The sequence below is a fragment of the Arvicanthis niloticus genome, chromosome 15 (assembly GCF_011762505.2).
Source record: "Arvicanthis niloticus isolate mArvNil1 chromosome 15, mArvNil1.pat.X, whole genome shotgun sequence".
In the NCBI taxonomy this organism is placed as follows: Eukaryota; Metazoa; Chordata; class Mammalia; order Rodentia; family Muridae; genus Arvicanthis; species Arvicanthis niloticus.
The window spans coordinates 32,324,226-32,342,667 of record NC_047672.1 but is presented as its reverse complement, the minus strand read 5'-3'; the positions used below and the strand labels follow the sequence as shown (position 1 = coordinate 32,342,667).

The 18,442-nt window shown below is 45.1% G+C and overlaps 1 protein-coding gene across 1 annotated transcript in view; it reads right to left on the bottom strand.

Annotated features, from left to right (window-relative positions):
* The window catches only part of Copg2 (coat protein complex I subunit gamma 2), a 116,940-nt gene that overhangs the window by 725 nt on the left and 97,773 nt on the right, over positions 1-18,442 (bottom strand). Inside the window, exons 21-23 of the mRNA XM_034519771.2 lie at positions 1,411-1,508; positions 630-768; positions 246-344 (exon numbers count right to left, since the gene is read on the bottom strand). Of these exons, the coding sequence (XP_034375662.1) occupies positions 246-344; positions 630-768; positions 1,411-1,508 (336 nt within the window). The remainder of the gene's footprint in view (positions 1-245; positions 345-629; positions 769-1,410; positions 1,509-18,442) is intronic.

The following is an 18,442-nucleotide window of genomic DNA, read 5'->3' as shown; positions in this document are numbered from 1 at the left end:
AGGTACATGGAGGTATTCAGTAATACTGGTTTGGTGCACTCGGGCAGTGGTTAGTGGGGCAATGGCATCTGTTACACATTGAAGTATTTTAGGCCAGATGTGCCTCCTAAAGAATAACCTAAGGAGAGCCTGTAAAATCAATTGCTCATTCTGACTAGCTTTCCAGTTGTTACATAATGAGATGACAGAGGCAGCAGGGCAAGGAGTGCCTATCCCCCGCCCTGGCCCTGGTGGAAGTCTCTTACCTGCTAGATAGAGGGAATGGGAATTCTTGTTCTCAGGTACTTTATCTGATCTCTCACATGGCTGCATACCGAGAAATGTGATGATGTTGTTGACAGCTTCTGTGGAGAAATTAACGTAACGAGAATTAGAAAAGTTAAACATGTGGGCCTGCCTCTGCCCTACCGTATCCTAAGAGCTGCAGGCGCACAGGCTGTAGACTAGGGGGAGGCTGCTAGCCTAGACAATGGCTGATTTGGTTAAATGGATGATTAAGACAGGAACCTGGTTCTGAGCAGATGACTTAAAACGTACTCAGCAGAGAGGAGTTCTTTCAGAATTGCACATTGTCCTCCTGGGTTTTATACTGGTCTCAGGCAGCCCACTGGCAGCAAAGCCCTTCTTACCCTCAAGGGTTTTTGTAGAGCTCAGGGCAAAGGTTTCTTCTTTCTCAAAGGCATCTCCCACCTCTTCCCAGGCAGCAGCAAAGTTAGGTTTTAGTATCTTCTGAATATGGTCAGACACAGTCACTTCAAGATCTTCCAGCTAGTGGGCAATAAGCAGGGGTCAGTAAATGAAAGTCCTTTGAGTCTACAACAAAGATAGAAGAAACTGATAATTTATTATTATGTCTCCAAACCATACAAAGGGCCAGAGGGAAGTTCTTCCTCACTAATGTGGTCTGTGTGAGCCTGGTGCTATCTATAGGTCCTAGTACAGAGGAACAAGAACAATCTGGCATGAGCTAAGTGTACCTTGAGTGCCGATGGCCCTGAGGTGCACAGTAGTCATGTGGTCACACTTAGGAGCTAGAGCTGAGGGCATAGAGCACCTTCTAAACTTGACACTCCAGCCCCCTCCCCTTTATGACAAAGCTTTTCAGTTCAGGACTTGCCAATATTAAAACCAACCAAATCAAAGTTTGCAGAAGCAAAACCAAAACCTATATTATAAGTAAACTCAATCACATTAAAAATGATGCAATTATCTCTTAGTTATTCCCATTAAAAGGAGGGGGGGGGACTGAATTTCTTTACTATAGTTACAAAGTACTCCATTTAAATTCTGGCATGACGGTTCCTTTACAGAGAGGGCTAGTGTAGGTCCCATGTGTTTTGTCAGCTGTTTATAGAAAAATGTGAAAAGAAGTCAGTTAATGTTGTAAAGGTCTCTGCAGGGGAGACTCACCACATACTCATCATCATACCCATCTTCATCTGGAACTCCAGTATTAGGGTCACAATCCCGGACTGTGAACTTCATGGTACAGCTAAAGGTGCCTGCAACTGGAGGGAGGAGCAGGCACACCCACATGAGTGCAAAGAGCAAGCACACTTCCTTCATTACTGAGGAAGCACCACCTGTGCTCACCACTGTATTCCACATTCTCAAGTCTTAACATATATGTGCATGCCCTGTTTTAAGGTAGCAGTTCTTGAAGCAGCTTGCAAGCTGATCAAAAAGTCAGTTTCAAAAAGCATGATTTGAAGATATTTCTGTACTGTGGACTAGAACATTGCCCAGAAGAGATGACTTGAGGACACTGTTTTTGTGTTGATGTGGAAAAAGGAGGGGGAGAGATTTTGGTGGGACTTTTTGTCATGCTGGTCAAAGAGTCTATTTTGAAAAATTTAGAACCACTCACTGCTCTAATATACAACAAAGCAAACACTACTAACGGCAAGGCAGACAGCTCATCAGAGTAACACTGACCAAGTACACGGTTTCAATGCTTTTAGGCTGTAGACTGAGTGGACTTACAGAACACCAGAATAAACTGCTCTAAATCAACCTTCAGTGTGCAGCGAGTAGGTGAAAGTGAGGTTTTACCACTGATAACATCCGTTTCACAGTGGAAAAACACATAGCCACTGTATGTGTCAGATGACTGACAAATAAATGAGTCATAAAAAATTGACACAACTTTGGAAAGTAAAATTTTGATGAAGATGGGATTTTCCAAACAGTTTGAAGGAGAGAATTTGACCAGCATGGATGGAGGAAAGGTGTCTATGGGCTAGTCAGGGATCTGGAAAGGGCTCACATGCAGACAATACTAGACACTGACACATTAGGAAGCTACTGTGGGGGATAAGCAAGAGAAGAAAGGAGACTTAAATGTAAATATATGATAATATGGGCACCAGGAGGTACCTGTTCAGTCTGTAAACATTCATTCCATCCCTCCATAATTCATTCATGCATCCATCCATCCATCCATCCATCTATCTCTTCCCTTTCTCCCTTATATAATTGATATATATGAGTAATCTATTGATGACACTATAATTCAATGCCTTAAATCCTTCAATATAAATTTTAATAGAGTGCTATGTAAAGTTGCAGGATTAGGAGCCTAGAGGTAAATTAGAGACAAAGTGAATGGCGGACAGACCGTGGACTGGGGCAAACTGGTTGGATTTTACGCAGAAGACAGGAGGCCATTTAACAGTACTGTGGATATGATGGATAGGAAAAGACTGAGGAGGAATGTATAAAAGGAACCTCTGTGGCACAGTTTTCATTAACTGATCTGGTTGACACAATGAGGATTTGCAGGGAATCTGCCAAGGGCTATAGTACAAGCCATGGTAGTAATGCATCAGTATAGCTAGAGAAAAGGCAGCCACTGGGAGAAATGAGAGGAAGTCAGAGGGGCCCTTCAGGGAAAAAGCAGAACTTTACTATCATAAAGTCTACAGCTTCATGAAACAGAAAAGGCAAAACCCAAAAGGAACAAAGAGAACAAAGCCTTCAGACCTTTGTTAAAGAGGCTTTAAAAATGAGGTATATTTTATAAGGACTTGCTAAAAATGAGAGCTAACTGCTAAGGAGATTAGTATGAAGAGAATATAGAGTTGGGAAGGTGAGTGCTGAAGCTGAGTAGGAAGAAGGATGGAGATTAGTATGAAGAGAATATAGAGTTGGGAAGGTGAGTGCTGAAGCTGAGTAGGAAGAAGGATGTGCAGCTGGGCTAGTGCCTAGTGAGCACATGCCAGAGTGGGAAGTTGGAGAAGTTAACCACCGAGCGGAAGAGCATGGCAAAAGGATACAGATCTGAAGATTCCTAGATAGCTGAAAAAAAGGGTGTGCCAAGAGAGGGATAAAGGAAACAGACTACCCACAATGATCCACATGGCTTTAGACTGAGCTGAAAACAGATACAATATAGGACAGGAAACTAAGGAGCATGAAAAGTGTGTTAAGCAGGGAACATTAAAAAAAAGTGGTTGTTTACTGAGCAGTGCTTAATTCATGGGAATGCTGCACACAGAACAGAAGGGATGCTGATGCACAGAATATCAACAATAAAGTTAACCTCAGCTATAAAAGAGCCAGCACTAAGGAAGGATAGGTATCAAATGAGGGCTATCACTGTATTCTTGGGCCCCAAATCAGGAGGGAATGAAAATTAAAGGTTACACTGGAAGCAAAGGGAAGGAAACACATGTAGAAGGCCAACAAGCAGAGACAGTGTAGAATAGAGGGCTCAAATGGCAAGCCTTGGCAGAGCCTGGTGTACATCTAATTGGCCACATTTGGGCATAGAGACCGTAGTGAACAGTACGAGGAAGGACTGAACAGGAGTGTGGGAGGGGAATTGTAGGATCTGGTTGTTAAGGAAGGGAAAGTTTATAAAAATGAAGACGCCAGATTGCTGATAAAAAGTGACAGCTGACAACTTTACGGAGGTATTAGGATTGCTTAGTGAACGGTGTGGGCAGGTAGCTTGTCCTGAGACTAGGTCACTGTTGCAACATGGAGAGTGAGTGAAGATTATGAGGAAGCAAATACATCTAAAGAATTGTACATCCATGATGACTATAGTAGGGTGGAAATGGACAGCATATCAGGTAGTGAAGATACTGCAGACTATTACATGGTGTGGCACTGACATTGCTGACATGCTCTGTGGAGCCTGGCTGACAGTGAGTGACACAAACCCTATGCAGCCTTGTATGAAAGTATTATAGACAAGACAGGCTGGAATCTGAAGAAGGAAAAAGTAGGTAGCATTGGGGATGAAAGGACAGTTAGCACAAAGGCTGGGTAGGGAAGGGCATTACAGAGGGCCAGATGAGGAACGCCCAGGGAAAAGTGACAGAGTTGAATTTGCAGTAGAGAAATGTGTGTTATGCTAGATTGCAACCAAAGACGGAGAGAAGAATGTGGCTAAGAAACACTGTAATGAAGGGTGTCATCTGGTAATCTTTCCTTGACTGGCATCTGAAACCACCAATATGACCAAGACTTAAGGATCAAACGGTATATATATAATGGGAAAGGTCTGAACCATGGCCAACTGCAAGGACTCTCTAAAATCCTTAGACTGAAAAGTGGGGAAAGAAAGTGGAGGAGAAGACTGATGAACCCATAATGACATAAAGATAGCCACTGGGGGTAAAAGCAATTATGTGGCTAACACAAGTGTCAGTGTCTAGGGTCATACAGGAAAAAGGACGGAAGAGCACTCAGGAAAGATGGGAGTATCTGAATGCTGGCAAGTATTGATAAGAAAGTTATGGAGGAGAGAGTCTGGGAGCTTCTCTGGGAGCCTGACACTGGCAGATAGGCAATGGTGTTTCCAGGATGGAATCTGTAGGACTGAAAGAATGTGGGCCTCCAGCTACAGGATGGATCCTAAAGCTAGATTTAAAAAATGGCATTTGCAGTGGTAGAAGAATAAGGCATTGAGTTAAGGGAGGCTTTGGTGGGAGTTTTAATTCAAGGAATCAAGAAGAGCTAGACTAGGATGAACAGGGATAAAATGAAACCAGGAGATCTGAGTAGTTTGTCCACAGAATGGATAAATAATGCTGCGAGAAAGGTCAAAGGTTATGATGAGAACCCAACTCAAAAGTAAAACTTCACTTTTATTTCCAAGGAGAAATGAGGGTGAGCATGCACATAACTAACACATAGGAGTACAAACTGTGCTATGTGGCGTGCCCAGCACTAAGTTACTCTGTTGTACAAAGGGTTTTGCTTTTGTCTTTGAAGAGGGGAGTTATACTAGAGAGAGAACCTCGTTAGAATGTCCTGTTCAAGAGGAGGCAGAAACCTGCAAAAACACAGGTGGTTTCTGCATAAGGGGTTGATAATGTCTTAAGAAAAGATAGAGAGAGAGTGTGTGTGTGGGGGGGTGGGGATGGGAAAAAGATGGATGAAAATCAAGGCAGGTACTGGATGGAAAAAGAAGCCCCTTTGTGGCTCAAAAGACAATATAAGAAGAGAGATTAAAGTTCAGGGAAACTGTGTGACCTAGAGAATAGTGACAGTAATGAGAGAGACCACAGTACCGTAGAGATTTCTAGAACTAAACTCTCAGATCCCAACAACGAGTGCATGGAGAACAGACCAGGCAGGAGAGTTTGGGTACACTTGCTCTTGATGCTGGTTATGAACTTTTCAACTAAAAGGACTGACAGAGGGAAAGGCATGGGCAGTGTTTCTGTAACTTCTCCCCTGGTCACAGACTTGAATCAGAAATTCAGGAAATCTCAGTAGGCTGAATGAGGTATGCAGAATGTTTAAGATATGGCTGGGGTATTGTTAGAGAATCTTGTAGAACCAACAAAGAGAGAGATGTGCAAAGTGATTAGAAAAACATATATCAGGTGTGTGTGTGTGGGTACTTGAGTGGTGATAAAATACATAAATTGAGGTTGGTTTAGAATTTTAAGGTACAGACTGTCAGGCCAGAAAGAGGAGTCCAAGTATCACTAACTTTGCAGTATACAGTCTAAAAGCAGTTAGCATGTAAAGCGCTCTCTCTCTCTCTCTGTCTTTCTCTCTCTCTCTCCCTCTCTCTCTCTCTCACTCACACACACACACACACACACACACACACACACACTCCACACCCACCCCTCCCATCATCACCAGTCACCATCATCATCTGCTTAGGAAGCCTGGTAGCAGTAAGTTATGCTTAGTACACATGCCTGCTTGAGGGCGGGGGACATAGTTTTGTCATGGCCATAGTACTTTATCAGGAGGCTCACTTTCTTGACCAAGGACCTTAAAAGAAATGCTGTGAAATATTCCTGTCATCTTTCCAATAATATGGGCAAGATAACTCAAGAAACTCATCAGTTGGTAAGTACACATTTCCAAAATATTTATTTATATTATATGTAGTTAGTATGTAATGTATAACAACTTTTTATTTATGTTTAAACCATCACTTCTATGCTATAGTATGGGATCATTTTGCACCACCTACAAATGTGTTTCCTACTGAAAATTTCATTTAAAATGATTAGACAACTCTGAATGCACTGAATTTCTTATAATAAGCACAGGGTGGATTGCTGGTATGTACAGAGCAGGAAGAAGGTGGTATAGGGAAGCAGTTCTTAAAGAAAGAGAAGGAGAAGACCAAGTGGTAACTGAAAACAGGACATCGAAGGGTAATGTTCAGGAAAGTTATACACAAAGATAGGTCAGTTGACAGAAAAGTTAAGAATTAGGTGTGTGTGTGTGCACACACGCTTGTGCTCACATGTCTGCTGGCTGCTGACTATTGGCCAAGGAAGGTAGGTCTCTGAGTTTGAGGTCAGCTTGGAAGGTTAGAAACAAATGACAACAAAGTGAGGGTAGTGAAGCAAGATCTGAGATGAGGACGAGGGACTAGAGGGAGGCCAAAGACGGAAGGAAGGGGGAAGTGGAGAGGAGGTGAGTGGGAGGACACCCATGTCTGAAGCTATGGAGATGGAAAGGGCAAAGTGGAAAGGCAATGAAGCACAGTTAAGTCTAATTGCAAACAAAGGGGAACTTAAGAAATGAGCAGAGAAGCCGAATTGAACATAGATGAAAGAACATAGATGTGAAGAGCATATCCAAGCCTGGACAGCATGCTCAGTGACATCAGAGAGAGGTTAGAAAGCAGTGCTGGAGGAGGTGGGAGTGAGAGTGTAAGTATTAAGGAAGACAAGACAGAATGGGTAAACCCAAGTAGGGTATAGTAGAACTAAGGTGAGCCCTAAGAAAACCAACAGATGAGGTGAAATCTCCTTGCAAGGTGATGGGGAGAAAAGAGAGAGCAAAGGAGAAGAGATATGCATGGATTCAGAGTACTGAAAGTGACCACACCCTGTGCTCTCCAGGAATGTACTCTTGGGGATAAAGAGGAGGAGGAGCAGGGACTGAAGCATCCCTACAGGTAGGGTCTAGGGACCTGTGGTGTAATGTGTGACTCTGATGACAGAATAGAGAAAGCTGTGTGAGAAGGAGTCATCAAACTGCTAAGAACAGCATTAGAAGTGTGAGCACCTTTTATATACAAGCCATGAAAAGGTTATTTTACAACCTAGAACTTACGGAAGGCTTGAGTGTCAACTAGTAAAATACTGAATGGAGGGAAGAGGTGGCGACATGCTATGGGGCTGGGGAGGAGAAGAAGGAAATGAGCAAAAGCTGCCTGGATGAGATGCTCAGCTTTCTCTCAGAAAAAGCTCAGTGTTGAACAGGAAGCACACACTGGAAAAGGAGGTAAATTTAAGCATAAAAAGGAAAACAGATATTGGTCTTTAAAATTCTAACAATTTTTTAAAAAAAAGTAAAAATGAGATAAAATATCAATCATACAGTGTGGACTGTGGTGGGAACATGTTGTATGTGAAAGAGTGAACAGGAAAAGGAAGGAGTTGGGAGGGTTCAAGGTCTATACAAGAAGGGGAGGCACTGAGATGCCTGAGTGAGGAGCTCCAATGGTCACCACCAGAGAGCTGGGACATGGAATGAGGGAACAAAGACCAGGGAGGACAGGGGGCCATCCACAGCAGTGATTCTTAACCAGGGGGTGGGGGGTGGGGGGTTCCACCTGAGGGGGGGGGGTGGGCACGCCCCCCTGGTAGCCTATCAGAACATCAGAGGGGAGCAGCAGTGACCTGCTCACAAACATTAACAACAACTCTAGCTCAGAGATGGTTCTGATAGGCTACTGGGGGGCCGTGCACCTCCGGGTGAGAATCACTGGTGGAAGGGGGGGATGGAGGAGGCTACAGAGAAGGAAGGGTGAGCAGATGGAGGAGGCATCAGAGTTATGACTGTCAGCTTTGGGAGGAAAGGTCCTGTCAGTACAGGAGGATGACAGTGAGCAACAGGATGCAGTGCAGAAGGAAGTGTGAGGAAGGGCAAGAGCTGTGAGAGGGTTTTCTGTCAGGGGTAGGGAGAGCACTGCCAACTGTGCTTCCTGCTGAGGACTGAGGTGGGGCGGTGAGGCTGACAGAGATGGATGATGCACAGAGGTGATGGGTGTGTGACTGTTGTCCATGTGGAAGCAGGGAAAGAGGAGAATGATGATGAGGAGGAAGAGATTCAAGAGAGGAAGAGTAGCTGTTGTTAGATTCTGAAGTGCCCAGGAAGAAAGCTGTCAGTACATCATTAGGTTAGGGTAATGGTAAGCATTGCTATGTCAGGATGGGGTGGACTATATGGAACAGAATCAAGAATACACAGTGACAGGAACAGAGAGCAGATGTCCCCTGAAACCTTCATCAGGGTGACAATCAAAGGGCGTGAAAGGAAACAAACAGGTTGCAGGGAGCCATGGATATGGAGTTCTAGAAGGAAATCATAAGCCTGGGCTACAGGGACTGCTGGGTAGAGGTTGTAGGCTTGTTACCACCAGTTAGACACAGAAGACCTTTGCTTTGAAAAGGTGGTGAAGCACTGGGTGTGGAGGACAAGTCAAGCTGGGGGTACAGGTTTAGAGGTCTGCAGAATACACCAGAGCATCACAGAGGGCATCTGTAAGAGTTTCAGTCATTGAAGGTGTGACTTAAGGCAGAAGAAAGTACAGCAAGAGTAAGGATGATCTGGGCCCAGGAGAAGGGGAGAGGAGGTAAGGAGTTTGGAAAAACATGAGAGCATGGGAGAAGAGCCGGACCCCTGTGTCAAAATGAGAAAAAGTTATGGAAGGGGCAAACAGCTAAGAGAGCAGAGAGTACAGCAAGCTCAGAGAAATGTACCACACTACACCAAAGAAGAGGGGGAGATAAGAGTGAGACAGGTGAGCCAAGGCTGGGAGGAAAAATATTATGGGTAGGCTAGCCAGAACAGGGAGCAGAGATAGGGGGAGACACCTAGAAAACTCCAGGACTAGCATGATAATGAGAGACATGCTGAGATGGTAACTGCTTTGAGGGGAAGCCCCAAAGGGAGGAAACAACTGTGTCTAATGCAGTAATAAAACTAAGAAGCTAGGGTGATTAAGGGTGAAATCAGAGAGGAAGTGGACTTAAGATAGCACACTAGAGATGAAGAGGCTGATGATATGGCATCAGTGAGAATTTTAGGAAGGGATCAGACAAGAAGGGAAAGATGCCAGACTCCAGAGACACTGGAAGGTGCCAGAGAAGGTATACACGATAAAGTGCACGTACAATCTTTCAGGCAAAATACAAGGGAGAAAATGCAAAGGATGGTGAGGCAAGGGTTAATTTGTATCCAACCAGCAAGAAAGCTATTAGAGTTTGGCTGCTATAAAAAGGCACCAGGCAGAGTATTTGTTAGGTAGAAGAGTTGATTGGAAAGACCCTTGGAAGACACATAAGGGGCAGTAAGTTACGAATTTGTAGAGGGTTAGTCTTGAACATAAGCTGGTTAGGAAAAGATAGATGGAATCCCAAGTTTCCATATGCAGGCATTCGCAGGTACCAGGAGACAAGCCAGTATCAGTGTCACATCACAGGAGCACAGCAGAGAAGAAAACAATGCCCAGGCATTTGCAAAGTAGCATACTTAAGGGAATATGGCACAAAAGGTCACAGTGACTTCTGTTAGATCCAGAAAATGGAACAATGTTTGCGCAAACAGTAAGTTGCAAGGCTAGGACTGACAGGTAATCATTTTATGTAGAGACACACCTATGTACACCAAGTCCAGAATGTGGGTAAAGGGCTTGCAAATAGTGGAGAAGCACCTACTGATCAGTGCTAAGAAGACATTTGGCAGGGCTCACTAGATCCTTTCTTCCCCTTTCCAGGGTGGCTAGAAGTCTGTACTGGCTGACACAGAAGGCAAGGTGGGGTGGGAAATTGACATTGGAACCTATTGGGCATTATGGGTTTAGTACTGGGGGGGAAGAAGGCTAGGTTAATGTCAGAGCAAGAAAAAGAAAAAAAAAAAACAAAAAAAAAAAAAACAAAAACAGGCTCTAGAAGTTTGGGCTGTGTGTGAGCTTCTCTTCTGGGTCAGCAATCCAAAAGTGAATATAATTTGGAGATCAATAGGATGAGAAGCAGCACTTAAATAGGAAGAGGTTCAACAATCTGAAAATGAGTGTCAAGGTCGTATGCAAGGCTGAAAAGAGAAACAGCCAAACTGGACAGCCTATAATCAATTGGGTTCTTTTAGGGGGAAATGGAAAGGAAGGGAAGAAAGGAGAAAATGTTTTGCAGGAACTTGTCTCATGGGATGGAAAGAGGCTTAACTATTAGCAGGGGAGAAATAGGCAAAGGCAGCCAAGAAAAAGAGGAGGAGGGACTAATGGAAAAACTGGTAGTGAACGTTCCTGAAGAGAAAGAGGAATAGGGAGAAGAGGAAAAGTGGCCGAGCAGTGAGAGCAGTTAGAACAGTGAGTTGATCCTCATGAAGAAACAAGGAGTGAATACAAAGAAGCAGATTGGAGGACTGTACTCTAGATATGGGGCAGGGAGCCTATGCTGGACTTGGAAAGAGAAGAGTCCAGCAAGGACATTATGTGGGAAGATTTTTGAAAAGGAAAAGAAAGAGGTCAGCTATGGAAGACAGGTGGAGATGAAGCACTAGACTAGGACAAGGAGGGAAAGAGGGAGAGATGGAGGGAGAGAGAGACACAAAGAGACAGAGAAGGAGGGAGACAGATACATAGCGATAAACAGAGAGGGAGGGAGAAGAAGAAAGAGTCTAAGAGGGAGAGAGAGGAGAGAGAGACAGAGAGGGAGGGAGGAGAAAGACAGAGGGATGGAGGAGAGAGAGAACAGAAAAGAGAACAAATGTTAGGAGGCTCTGCAAAGGCTCTTTGTGTTGCTGCACTATATACAAAGAGGAGGGGAGATTTAAGAAGAAGAGATAAAGGTCCAGAGAGGACCAGAATGCAATCAAAAATACTAACATAAAGGTGAGAGAGTAAAATGGGTAGAGGATCCAGCCTTCAAGAGAACAATCCTCATGAAGACTGGGGCTGCCGTATGTCATGTGTGTGAAGGGGTAAACAGGAAGGAGGTGGCTGGAAGAAGAGAATGTGGGTCAAATGAAAAGGGGAGGCACTGAGATGCCTGAGTGAGGAGCTCTAATGGTCACCACCAGAGAGCTGGGACATGGAATGGGGGAACAAAGGCCAGGGAGGACAGAGGGCCATCCACAGCAGTGATTCTTAACCGGGGGTGGGGGGGTGGGGGGTTCCACCTGAGGGGGGGGTGGGCACACCCCCCGGTAGCCTATCAGAACATCAGAGGGGAGCAGCAGTGACCTGCTCACAAACATTAACAACAACTCTAGCTCAGAGATGGTTCTGATAGGCTACTGGGGGGCCGTGCACCTCTGGGTGAGAATCACTGGTGGAAGGGGGGATGGAGGAGGCTACAGAGAAGGAAGGGTGAGCAGATGGAGGAGGCATCAGAGTCATGACTGTCAGCCTTGGGAGGAAAGGTCCTGTCAGGAGGATGACAGTGAGCAACAGGATGCAGTGCAGAAGGAAGTGTGAGGAAGGGCAAGAGCTGTGAGAGGGTTTTCTGTCAGGGGCAGGGAGAGCACTGCCAACTGTGCTTCCTGCTGAGGACTGAGGTGGGGCAGTGAGGCTGACAGAGATGGATGATGCACAGAGGTGATGGGTGTGTGACTATTGTCCATGGGAGGCAGGTAGGAGAACTCAGGGAAGGAGGTGAGTATTAAAAGAGGAGGAGAAGCAGTGAGGGACTAGAGTGCCCAGGAAGAGAACTGTTAGCCCAACGGCAGGTCAGAGTGAAGTGGGTACCTTTGTATGGGAATAGGGTATTCCGTGTGGGAACAGCTGTGTGGAGGTAGAAGACAAAAACATGCATGGACAGGAACACAGTAGAGAAGGAAAGACTCATTTCTCCTGTGCACATTTCTAGAAGAATGTAAAAAGAATGTGAAAGGCAATGTGATATGTCATCTTGTGCTATCAAGGTAGGATCCTGGGAGGATCCCATAGTTTACACCATGAGGACACAAACTCTGAGTGCCTAGGAATGGGAGTACAGTGGTACAGTATGACTCCAGCTTAGTGAATCCAATGAAACACTGGACATCAAGGGTAGCTCAGGAGGGAAGGACTTAGGATAAGGTCTGCTAGAGGATTCATAGACAGTAGCTCAAAGCATAGTGGTAAGATAGTTCTTTATTACACACTAGAGAGAAAAGCAGAAGAAACGGTTACTCAGGGCTCAGAAGAGGGTAGAGGTTTTCAGTGCAAGGGAGACTGTGATACATAAGACACTCCATTTGCAAGAATGAGAATAAGATGAAGGTGCCTAGAAGGTAGGAAAGAAAAGGCACAGCGAGAGAAATAAGGAGAGCACTGCATCTAGGGAGATATGGCAAAGAACACTGGGGGTGGGGGTGAAGGATGAATAGGGGACATGCAGAAACTTGCACTTCATGAAGGCAAAGTACAAAGGAGGCTCAGGGAAGACAAAGAACATGGGCAGAAGTAAAAGGGAAATAGGCAGGGAAGGAGCAGCTGAGCCCAAAGCAGAATGAAGTCAGAGTGGTCACAGAATTTATCTGTACTCATGTGCATAAGTGAGGAGAGGTTGAGGGACGGTCCCAGGTATGTAATAGAAACTTTATTGACTTTGGTATAAACACAGATTAGGTGTGAATTTGGACAGCAGATGGACACAGCAATGCTTACTAGGGATAACAGTATCAAGAGTGAGCATAGGTCAACAACTGAGCAGACAGTGAGATAGCAACTTCTGAGTCCATGGATTGACTGGGAGATGGCAGAAGTAAGGCTGGATGGTGATGGGGAAGTGGAGGGTCTCTGGAAAGCAACAATAGGAAGAAACGTAGAGGAACACAATGCACAATTTAAATCCGTGTTTAGGGCAGAAAGAGAGGCTGAAGTTGGGCTGCTATGGGAATATGGCAAGGAGGAGTCAAAGTGTATCAGAGGAGTTGGTAGGAAAAGAGGGGTCAGTTCAGGAGAAAATGTCAAAGGGGACGTCTGGCTGTAGTCTCTCTAAATGGGGGCACTGGAAGCTCTCAAGGGACAGCTGGAAGGGTGGGAGTATCAGTGTCAAGCCTTAGGAGAAGAGAAAAGATAAGCTTCAGTGTTTCCAGAATGGGGCCCTTAGGAAAAGTAAAGCAAAGTAAGGAGTCAACAGGACTTGGGTTAATTAGAAGAAACTAAGTGACATGCACTTTATGACAGTTACTGAACAGATGGCTCTGGAAGGCAACCTCAGGGACATGGGAATGGACTCAAGTAGAAAGAATGGAGCAAGTGGGTAGGTACAGGATGCATGTGAATGGTGGAGGCACAGCTGGGCACCAATGCGAGACAGCCATTTCGCAGTGACCACTAAATCTGTGCTTCTGCTGTTCAAGACTGGCTGAAGGGTATGCTGTGGAACAGAGAAACTGTGCAGGGAAGTGGTAGTTAGTGGAGCCTTGATGCAGGGCATCTTCTAAACTTGTTGGGTTTGAGAAGGTAAAGAAAGTAGGTAACAATATTTTTGCAGGATACAGCAAGGCTCTAGGGGTTTGAGGCTTAGGAGTTTAGGGGCTGGGTTTTTGTTGTTTTAATTTCTTGTCAAAGGACAAGAGATGAAGAGAGGTATATGTATAAATAGAAGGACTTTAAAACTGAGTGTCAATCTTATAATGTAGTGGGCCCAAAGGAGACAAGAGCAGCAAGAGTGACTGGACTACAGGACTGATGACAGTAGCTCAAGTGGGAAGGCATCTTCCACTAACAGTGGTGCATTCCCACTCTTTGGAAAAAGATTCTGGTGCATTAGAAACAACAGAGGAAGGGATACTTGAAAGGAAGCAGTGAGGAGACCTGCTGTAGACTGAGGAACTCAGTGACTATAATGGAAAGAGAAACACTCTATCCTGACAACTAAATCATTGCAATAAGGAAGCAAAGACAGCCTAAGTGTCATTTTAAGTCAGAACCACTGGAATATCCAGATGAGTGACAGCCATTGGTTGAGAAGAGAAGGTAGAGGAGGGAATGTGGCCGAGAGTGCATCCAGATTAGACTGTTATGGAGAACAGGGCAGGGGAATGAAGTGGCAGATAGTAGGCAGTTGAGAGAAGTACAAGGCTCTGTGCAATGGGAGAATGAACTCTGTAATGCAGGTGGCAATGGAGAAACAGGTAAGAGAAATACTGAAAATAGAATGTGACTACAAGATGACAATGTAGTCACAGTATGGCAGTCACTATAGAAGACAAATGACAAAAAGGCATGCAGGGAATACAGACAACAAAGGTAGGGTGGAAGGGAGACAGGCTAAGTGACAGTAGGCTGGGATGAAAGAAGAGAGAGGTGGGAATGTAGGCACTTGGAGGACTCAGCCAGCCTTCAAGGCTGGGCATGGTGGAGGGGAAGAGGAGAATGTGTTCTTAAAGTATTGGATGTGTTTGGATTTTTGGCAGTTTTTGGCCAGGTTCTCTGTTACAGACTGGTTAGGGAAGGGTAGCTAGTGGAGAAAGGTATGTGGATAGGATTAGGTTTATTTTCAGGTTGGCTAGATTGGATAGGAAGTAGGGGACTGAGAATATTAGGACTGAACATGGGGGAAGGAAAGGGGTAGGTTGAAGAGATAAAGCCCAGGATTCAGGTACTGAGCTTAGCCCATAGAAGATTCCACCTTGAGTACTGAGGTGGGTAACTACAGGTTGGTGATTAAGCTGAGTTTACTAAAAGACAGAGAATAAGTGTATTGGGAGGGGTAGGAAGGACAGCAATGGTAGCCACTGACCTGTAGCAATAGGACAGACATGACAATAATGACACTCTACCCAGACTTCTGTGATGTTGTAAAGAAGAGGCAAGAATCAGAAGTGGGGAGGGGATAATACAGAAACCTAAGGAAAGGTTAAAGTCAAAACTATTGCCAGGATGCCTGAAAGTCATATTGGGAGTTATGAGGAATGGGGAGGAATAAGTTTGTTTAAAAAGCTCTCTCATACAAACTAGGCTCAGGGCATATTGTGTGTGAAAGAGTTAAGAGAGAGGGAAAGGAGGTGTTTCCAACTACTGAGTATTGGGTCTGTATGACAGAGAGGAGGCACTGAGATGCCTGAGTGAGGAGCTCTAATGGTCACCACCAGAGAGCTGGGACATGGAATGAGGGAACAAAGACCAGGGAGGACAGAGGGCCATCCACAGCAGTGATTCTTAATCAGGGGGTGGGGGGTGGGGGGTTCCACCTGAGGGGGGGGTGGGCACGCCTCCCCGGTAGCCTATCAGAACATCAGAGGGGAGCAGCAGTGACCTGCTCACAAACATTAACAACAACTCTAGCTCAGAGATGGTTCTGATAGGCTACTGGGGGGCCGTGCACCTCCGGGTGAGAATCACTGGTGGAAGGGGGGATGGAGGAGGCTACAGAGAAGGAAGGGTGAGCAGATGGAGGAGGCATCAGAGTCATGACTGTCAGCCTTGGGAGGAAAGGTCCTGTCAGTGTAGGAGGATGACAGTGAGCAACTGGATGCAGTGCAGAAGGAAGTGTGAGGAAGGGTGAGAGCTGTGAGAGGGTTTTCTGTCAGGGGCAGGGAGAGCACTGCCAACTGTGCTTCCTGTATTAAGAAAGGTAGGTACTGAATATATGGCTGGTTGTCCATGGGGAGGAAGGAGCAGAGGAGAATGGAGTCAACAGTGCATAGGAGCTCATTGAGGAAGATGATTGCTGAGGCAGGAGAGGGATTCAGTACCAAGTCAGAGTGAGGGCAGAAGACAAAAATATTAGTGTAAGAATAAGGTAGTAGAATCCTAGGCAGTTCCCTAAGAGTGCTTTCAGAAGGATCTGAAAGAATTAATGTGTAAGGTTAGGTACGGTGGCACATGCCCATAACCTCCGATCTCAGGAGGCTAAGGGGATAGAATGTCATGCTGAGGATGATTAGCCTGCCATACAAAGTAAGACTCTGTCTCATAAAAGATGTAAGAGGGACACCTGAAAGATTAAGGACGGGGGCCATGATTGTTGGGAGTCAGAAACAACACGCATTTTGGAGGCATGAGTGCTGCGCCTGAAAGGCTGGGTAGAACATGTAGGTTTGGTGAGGTCTGTCCGATGAAAAAAGTACTGAATATAGTTTCTTTTGTTGGGAGTGAGAAAAGGGTCAGGGAACATCTTTAGCAGAGAAGATTGTCAACAAAATAACATAGCTAGCATGGTCTGGAATGAATTCATGTGATAGAAGGAATCAGTAGAACTGGTTGGGAACAGAGGGTGGCAATAATTGCCATAGTTAAGGGAAAGTAAAGAGTCCAGTAGACATGGAGGGAAGAATTCCTGGGTCCATGGACTGACTGGGAGCTAGCAGAGAAGATACCATAGGATGTATAGAAAGGAACTGGAGGGTCTCTAGCAAGCACAACATGAAAAAATACAGGCTGTGCAGGGTTACATTCATATTCAGGGTGGAAAGAGGCATGCTGGAGGTGGGTGGCATGGGAAGACATCAAGTAAGAGTCAAGCTGGGACAGGGGAGTTGATGGGAAAAGAGAAGAAGGTGCATTTCAGAAGAGAATGTTATCAGTTTGTGGTAGTTCTAGCAACAGTCAAGGGGCAATGATGAAAAACAGAAAAGTAGACTACAGAATTTCCTAATGGGAACATTGGCAGATCCCAGGGGACAGATTTATAGGACTGATGGTATCAATGTCAGAATTCAGAAGAAAAAAAACAGAAGCAAAGGCCTGGGTATTTGTAGAATGGAACTGTATGGTGTTTTAGCAAAGGTACAAGAGTGGCTTGAATTAATCAGAGGAAACCAGGTGAGGTGTACCTTGTAGACTCCTGCACGGACAACTGTTAGGCCACCTCAGAAATGTGGGACTGGACTCCTGGAGAGAGTCCAGTAAGAGTGTAGATATAGGAGGCGTGCAAATGGTGGAGGCACAGCTGGGTACCAATGCGGAGCAGCCACCTCGTAGTTGACCTCTGAACCTGTGTTTCCACTGTTCAAGACTGGCTGAAAAGAGAGGGGTGTGCTATACAACAGAGAGACTGTGCAGGGAACAGGAGACATAGTGAAATTGGGCAGAGGGCTTCTAAACTCTGCAGGGTTTGTAGATTTAATGCATAAGTTAAATAGGGAAGGTAGTTAGTAGTCAAAGTAGGTTTTCTTTTTTGAATGGAGAGCAGATCAGAATGGAAACTGGTGCTTGTGGAAGAGGGTTTAAACATAGGAGCATCCTATTGTGGAGGTAGGTACAGGCTAGATACAGAAGGAGTTGGGTAATCTAGATAATCTTGTGACTGTGCAGAGGCAAGTACAACTAACAAGGCTGCATTTAGCTTAGGAAATCCTTTTGTGGAGAAGCACAAGTTAAAAAGGAAAAAACCAGGAAGTTGGCTGTAAAGGTCTGTGCTTATTTTTGATGGAAAGAAAAGAAAGAAGAGGAATAAGCTAGTGTGAGAGGGTGAAAAAAGGCAGCCTTGAGTTAGGTATAAAGTAGGATTGATTGAATATCCATACCAGTGACACTGACTGGCTGCAGGAGAGATGATGGTATAGGGATGAGAAGCAAATGAACAAGCAAGCGGATCAAAGACAAGACCACAGACTACAGAAATAGAGGTGAAAGAATGACCAACACTCGGTAGCTGAATAACAACATAAGAGTCACAGCAATGGAGCAAGAAAGTTTACCTCAGCCAGGAAGGAAACACAAGAAATGCAGCAAGGAAAAATATTGCTACAGTAGGATGATGCAGTATATGGAAGAGACAGGGCACAAGGCATACCCAGGGAGGATGGATACCAGAGAACAAGGTGGAAAGGGACAAGCTGGGTACCATCAGGGAATAAAGACACGTGGGAGGTCCCAGGGTCAGAATGATGGCAAGTTAGAGTGCCCAGGACTGCTTGCAAGCCTCAGAATGGGGAAGGAAAAGCAGAAAAGGGTAGTCAGCAATAGTTAAGGTGAAATGGCTGAATTATTCTCTTGAATAAAGTATTCTTGCAGGAGTTAACATTTAGGCCAGGCTCTTTACTACGGATCCGGCGGGGAAGGGTGGGT